This window comes from Limulus polyphemus, unplaced genomic scaffold (assembly GCF_000517525.1).
Source record: "Limulus polyphemus unplaced genomic scaffold, Limulus_polyphemus-2.1.2 Scaffold13, whole genome shotgun sequence".
In the NCBI taxonomy this organism is placed as follows: Eukaryota; Metazoa; Arthropoda; class Merostomata; order Xiphosura; family Limulidae; genus Limulus; species Limulus polyphemus.
The window spans coordinates 1253307-1264185 of NW_013665623.1; the positions used below are offsets into that span (position 1 = coordinate 1253307).

Consider the following 10879-nt stretch of genomic DNA (forward strand, 5'->3'; position numbering starts at 1 on the left):
AGTTAAGTTTAGAAATTAAAACACACTACTATATACGTTATTATTTATTACTTAATTATTTGACGTATTTAGACTAATTAAATTAATTTAAGTAAAACTTTACCTTTCTTGTTTCTTTTTTTTGTTATTAATTAAAGTCTTTTAGTTTTTCTTTCTGTAATAAGGTCGTCTGATAATTATTGTAGAAATATAAAGTTTAACAGTTTATTACATTTGAACATGCTTATTCTCTGCATACAGAGTGTATAACTTGTGTTTACTAGTAAGTATTATTACGGTTATTGGATTTTATTCTTATCTTTTACGAAATATACGTAGTTCATTGAGAACAATGGATTCAATTTGGATACATATATGTGGTTTTGGTTTGGTTTTGAATTTCGCGCAAAGCTACACGAGAGCTATTTGTGCTAGCCGTCCCATTATAACATCCCCACGCTTGAAAGAGCGAGCATGTTTGGTGGGACGGGGATTCGAATCCGCGACCCTTAGATTGCGAGTCGAGCGTCCTAACCACCTGGCCATCCCGGGCCATTTGTAAAAGAAAAAATATGTCTGACAGTTTGTGGCGCTCAAACATGGCCAAACGTGTACTAGTTCAAAAGCACAATGTAACTTATTCACTCACGAAACATTTTTTTTTTGTTGTTGAATTTCGCGCAAACTTACTCGACATATATCTGAATTTGCCGTCTCTGGTGTTGAAATGATTGAGTAGAGGGAAGGCAGCTAATCCACACCACTCAACGCCAACTCTTGGTCTACGTTTTACCAACGAATAATGGGACTGGCTTTAGATTATAACGCCTCCACGGCTGAAAGGGTGAGCATGTTCCGCGAGGGGTATGGATACTATTTATCCTTCAGCCAAGCGAGGCCTACGAAAAGCTTCAAACGACAACTTGAAACTTAAATAGCTTGACGAAAATTCTCCAACATAAGTTACATTTAGTCACACTTGACACGGAAGTTCAACTGTTTACATGAACATGTAAATGACAATTAAAAACTTCAAATGAATTGATAAGAATTTGCCAACAGAGAGAAAAGATATCATTTATTCAGAAATTTCTAAAAGTCATAATTTAGTTTATTTTTTGGTTGCACAATTGTGGTTTATCTAAGAATTAATGAAAAGTTTTTTTTTGCGTTTGTTTCAGGTTTCTCGTTTAACAGCATTCAGCTGGATCACCTCCCTGATAATGAATGTTCCTAATTTTATATTTTATCGAGTAGTGGATGAAGACAAGCGGACAGTGTGCCGAAATATTGTATTTGAATGGCCTATAATATATATTAGAATTTTTTTAACTGGACTGTTGGTTTGTGTTTACGTTATTCCATTAATTGCAATAATAATTTGTAACATCCTGGTTTGTCGTCAAATAAGGAAGTCATTTGCAGTGTATCGCTATGACAACGAAAAATGTCATGGAAATGTTTCAAAGGTTAGTTCTCTTGGATTATGTTTCAGACAGTTTCGTACTTCGACTTTTCATGGCGCAGAAATTAGAGCTGTTAAATTAACTGTTGCAATAATTCTCATATTTCTATTGTGTGAGGCGCCATTTTGTGTCCTTCAGCTCATTCGAGTGTATGGACATCTTCAGGATTCATCCGGTGAAACGTATTCCATTCTTCCTGTGTTCGCTATCTCCAATTCTTCTATTATGCCTTTCGTGTTTCTTGTTTTGTATGCCAAATTTCCTTTTTTTACATCAAGCAGCCAAAGTTCGAGGAAGGAAAACAGCCATAGGGTTTTCATTCGGGATTATATTTAACAGTTTCTAATTTCACTTCAATTAATTTCTAAAAATACGTCTTATATAAAATGCCTTGTTTCTTATTATCTTACGTATTTCTAAACCAATGTAGCTAGGTATTTATGATTATTGATTAAATAAAAGATATTCTATTAAAAACACAAAATTGTTAAGTTTGATAATGATGAAAATTTACTAAATTCCTTTAAAATTTTCATTTATCTTAGAAACGTTATATTGTATGTTGTATTCCGTGATATGTGATTCATACATTTCATCCAAATTTTTGTTTTTGCAACAATTGAATCTAGAAACGTTAATAATGTTTAGAATGCCTTAACATCTTATTCTGTATATACTATTATATCTATAAGTATGTACTTATACTAGTAATTTTTAAATGCATCTAATTTTTCATTGAAATAAAAATTTCACTCAATGTAGCATAGATTTTGTAAGATACAGGAAGATGTGTTGCTTAATTATAACTCATTTGTCGAAAAGTAATTTATGCTACTGGTTCAAAGATATCGCCAGAGGATGATGATGATGACGAATGCAATATTTAAGTTCATTGTAAAGATATCTAATTGGATTAAAATCCGATGGTTGTACTGACCTGAGGGTATGATGAAGTAATTTCTATGTTCTATCACCGAGAATATTTGTGATAACGTAACTCATTTGAAAATAATGACAATGACTTCATGCTTGCGTAGCAGGATAAAGATTGCAGCTAATTTGCTAATGAAAGTAAATGTGTCAGAAGAAACAGAAACAAATTTTGTTCTCTTACGTTTGTTATGTGTGTACAAATCGACAAAATGAAAAACATAAATCTATTCATTTTCATGGTTAAAATAAACATTGTTTTACTTCCTATATAGTTAATGTAATGTATTTTGCTAGAGATGTACAGTCAACACTTTACTCAGGACTCATGCTATATAACACTGTAAACAGATTGGGCTCCGCTTAGTAAAGATACAGCATCTACCATCTCCTTCTCTTCCACATTATGGATAGATTTACTTAGGGGAAGTAGAGCTCCTACCACCTCCTAATATCCCTTACTATATACAGATCGGATACCATTTAGACAAAATGAAATACCTTTAATCTCATACTCTTTTGAATACATTTGCTGCTACGTAGGGAATATACAGTACATACCACCTCCTACTCTCCTATATCATCGATAAATCTGCTGTCACTCAGGGAATATGCAACTTCTACTATCCCATACTATATACAGATCGGACACCAGTTACATAAAATGCAACACCTGCCATCTCCTACTCTACCACATTATTGACAGATTGATTGTCGATTAGAAAATATACAGCACTTACCACATCCTCCTATCCCCGCTACAGATCGGTCATCATTTAAAGAAGATACATGCACCTTTTTTCTCTTACTTTCGCACATTATGGACAGATTGACCATAACCTAGAGAAGTAATAGTACTTAATATATCCTATTAACCCACAATATGGACAAATCATCCACTTCTGTTACCAAACAGAAAAGTAACTAGTGAAGATTTAGAACAAAGCCATTGCTTGACCCTAAAAAGGTTGTAAAGAAGACGATGAAAACGAGAGTTAAAACTGTCCTTCAAAAAGGATGCCTTAGAAATAAATAAGCTGCTTCATTGAAAGAATTGGGAGGGAAAAGACGTTAAGCACATAATGTAATAGAAATCATGCAAACATATTTTGTACATACATGAACTTCAAAACAAGAAGATACATCAATTAAAAATTGATTTTATCACCTTACTTATATTGACCTTAGCGTCTGTGATAATTTTAGTATATTTAACCTTAGTAATCTAACAAAGAAAAATGATAGGTCTTACATATATATATATATATATATATAGTGTATTTGACATTATATACTTCGTTCGATAAGTTTTTGACGATAAAGAAGCTTATGTAGTCAAGACTAAACTTGTTTATATTTGTCTGGCAAATCTAAGAGAAGTAATTGTTAAAGTGTGTTCCATAACATGCAATGGAACACTTTCTAATCAGGATTTTTTTTATATTTAGAGTTTAATATGATAAATACTTAATGATCTACAGTCTCAAAGTATATGAATTGTTTTTATTTATTTGTATTTTTAGTTATGTTTCATTAATATAAAACTGTTTTTATTTTATTTCTTTATATTATTCAAAGTCCCTCAGTGGTAAGTTTTCAGACTTGAAATTCTGAATCTTTATGGTGGACAGATTACAGATAACAAATTTGGCATTTTTGTACAAAGAAACAACAGGTTATTTTGTTTTAATGAATAAACAGTTTTTATATTTCAGAATTATAGATCATTAAATCTCTACTATATGGCGAACTGTACTCTCAAATAAGCATTACTTAAATTAAACGAAATTTGGAGTGTAAGATCGTCGGTCACAACATAACTTCTAGTGTTTGTTTGTTTGTTTTTCATCAGAACCTTTGGACAAGTTAACGTAATATACGATTCATGTTATATGACAAAATTAGCAAAAAATACTTTATCGACAAAGGACTGTTGCTGACACTTATTGTGAGATCACATTGTATAGTTACATGACTTGCAAGAAGAAAAGGAGGGATCGAAAGTTTGCAAACAAAGAGTGTTTGAAATTCGTATCAGCTCATTCAGTATGTAACCAAAACACAAATATGATTCACCTGCAGATACGAATAAAAAAAGACTATTCTATTTTTTTCTCTTCTTTATTAATTTATTCAACCAGTTTCATGACTTCAAAGGTCACCTTTCAGGATATAATTTTACTGAGAACATATAAACAAAATAAAGTATAACTGGAATAAGATTTTAAGTTAAAAAAGAAATAATTTTATTTTTAAGCATTTATGATATACTTAATTTATACTTTTAGTGTATTATGTGTTTATACATTTGGAATATATTTATTTAACTTATAATAGTTATAGTTAATTGAAAAACGGAATTTCAATATTTTTATTAATTATCGAAATGTAACTTATTTATTCCATAATTTTCAACCTCTTATTTTCTTTTCTGTAAGTCCTAGTAACAGTTTTCAGTTCCACAATCCCTAATAATTTTGCACAATCAGTTACTTTTGCCCTCTTTCTTCTGTCTTTAGTGGATAAATGCATGCTTTGTGAAATATATTTTAAATTTGAAAGGGACTTTGTAGTCGCAATTTAGTTGAAAATATATTAGATAAACCTATATACTTTACGTAAAGCTCGCCAAATTCGAGAAAAAAGGTAAATATTAAAATTAATGTAATTCAGTGGTTTCAGTGAAACAAAACAGATTTATTATTTTATAAAAAAAAGAAATATATAAAACTAACTTCTTTGAAAATTAACAAATACAATATTCTCTACCAAAACGTAATTAAAGTTTATAATTGTTGTTGAGCATAAAGCTACACAATGGGTTATCCGTGATGTGCTCACCAAGGGGATCGAAACCCAGTTTTTAGCGTTGTAAGTATTCAAGACTCACTACTAAGTCACTGGAGGGTAGTTTCTGTGACTAAGCTTTTCTATTGAGTACAAATACACAAGTCAACATTGTATTAGTTGAGAGACTATGAATTAAAACAGTAATTTTTTAATTAAATTCGTTAAATGTTGAAAAAAGTTATTTTAAGCTTTTCTAAACGATTAAAAACATTAGACGACAAATCCTTTATACTCGGGATATTACATTTGGTCTAATGATGATTTCAAAAGAGAAGGTGAAACAAGATGGAATCCTTAATAGCCGCGGCACTTGACATTCTTTTAGGCAGGATTAGAGTAAATTAATCTATGATACTTTTTTTTTCCTTTTCATTAGCTATATTTTTGTGCACTAGCAATACCAAGCGTGGGGCTCGCGTATACTCAATTCAATTTTATTACTCATCAGAATCTTTACCATCCTGCCCTCAAATTATAGGTCTTTTAGGCAGGATTAGATTAAATTAATTTATGAGACCTTGGGCGTGGTCAGATATATTAATCGCAAGGATTTGACCTCCTGAGTCCCAAACTGTAATAAGATCTCTAATCGGTCAAGAGATTACGGAGCCATGAGGTAAAAGTTTGTACTTGGAAAAACTGACATCTATTCAATGACACGCTATGCTGCAGTTGAAAAGAAAATATACCGTGGACTTGAACTCATGCATATTTTGTTTTGTGTATTTAATAATAGAAATTCTTCTCTTCCAAAATAAGAACATTTGGATTTTAATCAAACAACCACACGAGAAACATAATTAGATACTTAATTGCGAACAGTTCGCCATATTAATAAGAGCGAGAAACAAGAAAAGCAATAGGACACATATATATATATTCAATGTAATTAAAGTAAATTGGGTAGGGAAAGTGATATTACAAAATACTCAACAAAAACATTAGAGTTAGACGAATGCTAATAAGATCCAGTAAGTTCAAAAATCGGATATAAAAGCTATAAGAATATTATCTACTTTCATTCACTGCTACTATTACTATGAATCAAACTCTGTAATATACATTCATAGCATATTTTAACTGATGTTATACTTTTATCAAATATTATGTGTTTCTCATATTCTACTAATAATTGTATAAACAAACAGACACCTCTCTCTGTCTATATCGAATTAATTCAGTGTATAAAAATGATATACTGTATAAAATGTCTTAAAGTAAAAATGGTTAATTAGATTTACACCTAGAGCAAATGTTGATTAGGCATTTTTTTATAAAACTAATCGCACTATATTAAAGTAGGATTTATATAATTGAACTAGGATACTGGCTAGTTCTGCCAAACGAAAGATGCAGTTCCATCTACCGATAATGGGGATTCTTTTAAATACTTGAAAGTGATTAAACCACGTTTTGAACTGCGTATAAAGTGATTTCGCTAGCCGTCCCTAATTTAGCAGCGAAAGACTAGACGGAAAGCAGCTAGTCATCACCACCCACCGCCAACTCTTGGGCTACTCTTTCATCAATGAATAGTGTGATTGACCGTCACGTTATAACGTGCCTGTGGCTAAAAGGGCGAGCATGTTTGGTGGGACGGAGATTCGAACCCGCGACCCGCAGACTGCGAGTCGAGCGCCCTAACCACCTGGCCACGCCGGGCCTTATAAATATGTAATTAAGAGAACAAGTACTATGAAAAAAAAGTTTATATTTTTAAATAAGAAGTTGTTAAAATGTTGTTTTAGACCTACTGCTGAAGCTACAATATACTTTGGTATAAATTCTTATTATTGTATAGTAATGAAAACAAAGAAGGTTTAGAATGAGATATTTCTATTATATTCATCACCTCTCACAAGAGTAGAAAAATCTACCGAAATAGTCCCAGAAAACCACAAAGAGACAAAGCACAACAACGAACTCGAGAAATGATGAATCCTCAACGTGGCAGTTTCCAATTAATGGGCACAAATTGTTTTCCAATTAATGCCCATTAGTCAAACATTGGATGTTTTTTTTCAATGACGGAAAGTGAACGATTTATAATAATTTTTTTTCAAGTCGAAAAAAACGAAGGCACTTGAATTAATCTTAAAACTACCCTTCAGCATATTAAACACTGCATTCATTACTACTGGCCAGGTTTTAGCAAAATATTTGTAGCAGTTTTTTTTTCTGTAGCGGCTTTTAAAACTATGACCAATAATAATAAGGCTGGAGCCACTGTTGTAGATATACCCATTGTTTACTCTAATAAGACGAAGTGTTTCCTATTAATATAAAACAGAACATTTCCAACTAGTATAACGGTGCTTAAATGGCTTCTACATTTCTGAGATGCTTGAATGGTTTCGAAAAGCTTATGCTGGTAGCGAAGAAGTACATTAAAAAATTTTAGAGGGTGGAAATCTCGACTTTCAAGAATCAACTTAAAAATGGCCCTACAACCTTCACAGGAGTCTGTTTAGTAGCTGTGCATAGATTTTGGCTCAGTATACCTTGCCGTTTTTGCAGTAGGCTTCCGTGCTTGAATGGCTTAGATGAGAAAGTTGGCCAGTAGCGATGAAAGAACTCATAAGATCGCTCCTTTTTCTGAACAATGAACATAGAAATAGTCTTAAGACCTGCACAGAAGTTTTTTAGTAGGTTTGATCAGGTTTGAGTAAAATATTCAAAGCCGTTTTGTTTTTTTCTGTAGGGTTGTGAAACAAAAATAATATAAATATCGTGCTTCATGATACATAAATATACATATATTGCTTTATGGAAAAAAAAAACTTTCACAATAGAAAAAAATTAAAGGAAATTGCAGCCCAGGGTAATAAACAGCAACGGAGGACATGTACTTAGTAAGAAAATATAAGATATATTTTAGTGAGGAGAAATCTGCGATAGTCGGGCCTACATAGCAGAGAAGATGGACCATCTACCAGACTTAACCTCCTTTTGTTTTCTTCACAAACTGCAAAATAAATAAATTATAGAGCAAATGTGGTTACTCAAACACTTTACGAGAGAATTTCTGATTATTTTAATATAATAACTACTGTTTCGAAATAAAAGGTTTGAAAATATAAGAAATGAATCACTATTGTTTTGTTTACAAAATCCTCATTTCTCGCTTCGTGTACTGGTTATAATAATTAATTAAGAAATCGAACAGCGAGTGTTTCAAGTGCACAGAACGTGGGTAAGATAAAGGATAACTAATTCTGTTGTTTGATCGTTTATTATTGGAGACTTTCATTGCCTCAGTGATCTAGTAACTAGCGTCTTGTCTTGTTAAATATACATAGTAGTAAAAAGAAGCTACGAAGAAAACAGAACAGAAGGTACGTTTGGATTGTTTGAAGTTACGCACAAAGGAACACAATGAGCTATCCGTGCTCTGCTCACCACGGGTATCGAAACCCGGATTCTGGTTGTAAGTCCGCAGACATACCGCTGTGGCACTAGGGGCCCAGAAGGTATGTGGGTGTGGCCAGTGCAACAAATACATCATGTGGTGGATTGCAAAATAACCTTCTCAAATCTGAAATATATCTAAATACAACTTAGAGGCACACTTTCTCATGACCACTTAGAAACTTTTATGTTGATGACAGAAGAAAGGGAAATTTCGTAAATTGCAGCCAGATAGAGTAATGTTTTGTCAGAACTATTTATTTATTCTATAAGTTCACATACCTTAATCCTATAACAGTATCTCTCTCTTCTGTTTTAAAATAATGGTTCATTCATTTATTACAAGTATACAATTGATAAATTTATGCAGTACGTAGTTTCTGTTATTTGTTTGTTTTCCTAGTGTAAAAGCAATCATCCGTATTTGATAAACTAGGTAAGACCACTTTTAGTAATGATATTTAGGCAGAAAATTGGTACTTCAAACACTCTTAAAAGTGCATTGAGATATGGTAGAATTTTAAAAAAATTTCCTAGAGGTTACCATCACTAAGGGAGGGGGCATATTCCTCACCTCTTGGACCAAACAATTTTTGGCCCAGTGTCCTCTATTTTTCCTGGGCCTCTATCACGATGCCTATCCGCCTATGAATACTGGGGCCTGGTTTATAGCACAGTCACTTGCTATTTAAAATAGGTATTTTATGCTTAACACGTGTACTTCGTTTACGGAAGCTGAAAACCTTAGTCTGAGAAAATCCAACACCGTCATACAAATTATTTTAACTATGACTTGATTATTTCTACAAAATACCCCACCTGTTCAGCAGACATACCATAAATATCATATAGTTGTAAATAGAATTTCATATGCTGTTATACTGTAGAGCAGAGAACGAGAATACCACAGGCATTTTGTAACAATAACACAAAAAAATGTGAAAGTGTCTTCTTCAGAAAGTGAAATTGAAATTCGAATAGAGCTGAGTAACACTAAAGTAAGTGATTGTTTCATCAAAGTCTCAAAATGCAGAGTACATTTTTTTGTCTTTTTGTTTTGTTTGAAGTTAAGCACAAAGCTACACAATGGGCTATTTGTGCTCTGCCCACTACCGGTATCGAAACCCGGATTCTAGCGTTGAAAGTCCGCAGACATACCGCTGTGCCACTGGGGGGCGCTTACATTTTTGACGGAATGCTCAAAATTCAGGATTAGTGGGAACGAATAATGGAAACATCCTATCAGTGTCTCACAAAACCATGTTTTGTCTTTACTTAGTGTCCATCGTTCAATGTGGAAATTGTGAACATATATCTAAACATGCGACGAAGAACATATTGATCTATGTATTATTACGAATGATGCTCTGATTGTTGAGCGTTATGGAGGCCGAGATCTTGACGGTCACTGCCAGACTTTTGGCAAACACTATTACATATGATTTCATTTTGATGGATGACTATGCTCACCCACGTTTCATTACTACCTGCCTTGAATATTAAACTATTATGAAAATTGATTGGGCAGCAAATTTCTTTGGACTTTAATCGGATAAAACACATCCGGGTCTAGCTTCACGTCTGAATTTCACATTTATTTCACACACTACTTCAGGTGATCAGCAGCGTGGTGAGGAAATTTGGAAACATTCTTTCAAACTCCATCCAGAAATTCACTAAACAATTTTGTCACTCGTTTTGATAGTGTATAATGTAAACATTTTGTTCTCTATTAAATAATATCATAGTGTTGATGCAAACATTCCAAGACTAGGTAATGCAATATAATTGTGTGGGCCTTTGTAGGCTATCATATCTCCATGGTTTGATATAATTGATATGTTATAATTTTGCTTTTGGGAAACGATTACTTTAACTTTAATTATGGCCCCCCAGTGGCACAGCGGAATGTCTACGGACTTACAACATAAGAATCCGGGTTTCGATACTCTTGGTGAGCAGAGCACAGATAGCCCATTGTGTTGCTTTGTTCTTAACATCAAACAAACAAACAAACTTTAATTATGAATTTAAAAGATGGAATATTTATGCTAACAATAACATTGATTCCTAATCTAGTCTGTATATTACTAATAAACGTATCCAAATGTTCTAACAGGAAATAAATTTGTTTACTGCTGTACGGTACAGCAGAATAAGGCTGGAGCCACTGTTGTAGATATACCCATTGTTTACTCTAATAAGACGAAGTGTTTCCTATTAATATAAAACAGAACATTTCCAAC

At 32.8% G+C, this 10879-nt stretch overlaps 1 protein-coding gene across 1 annotated transcript in view; it reads left to right on the forward strand.

Annotated features, from left to right (window-relative positions):
• LOC111085228 (gonadotropin-releasing hormone receptor-like) overlaps window positions 1-1868 on the forward strand; it is an 11866-nt gene extending 9998 nt beyond the window's left edge. The window contains exon 2 of the mRNA XM_022382836.1: window positions 1161-1868. Within this exon, the coding sequence (XP_022238544.1) occupies window positions 1161-1781 (621 nt within the window). The 3' untranslated portion in view covers window positions 1782-1868. The remainder of the gene's footprint in view (window positions 1-1160) is intronic.
• The last annotated feature ends 9011 nt before the right edge of the window (window positions 1869-10879 follow it).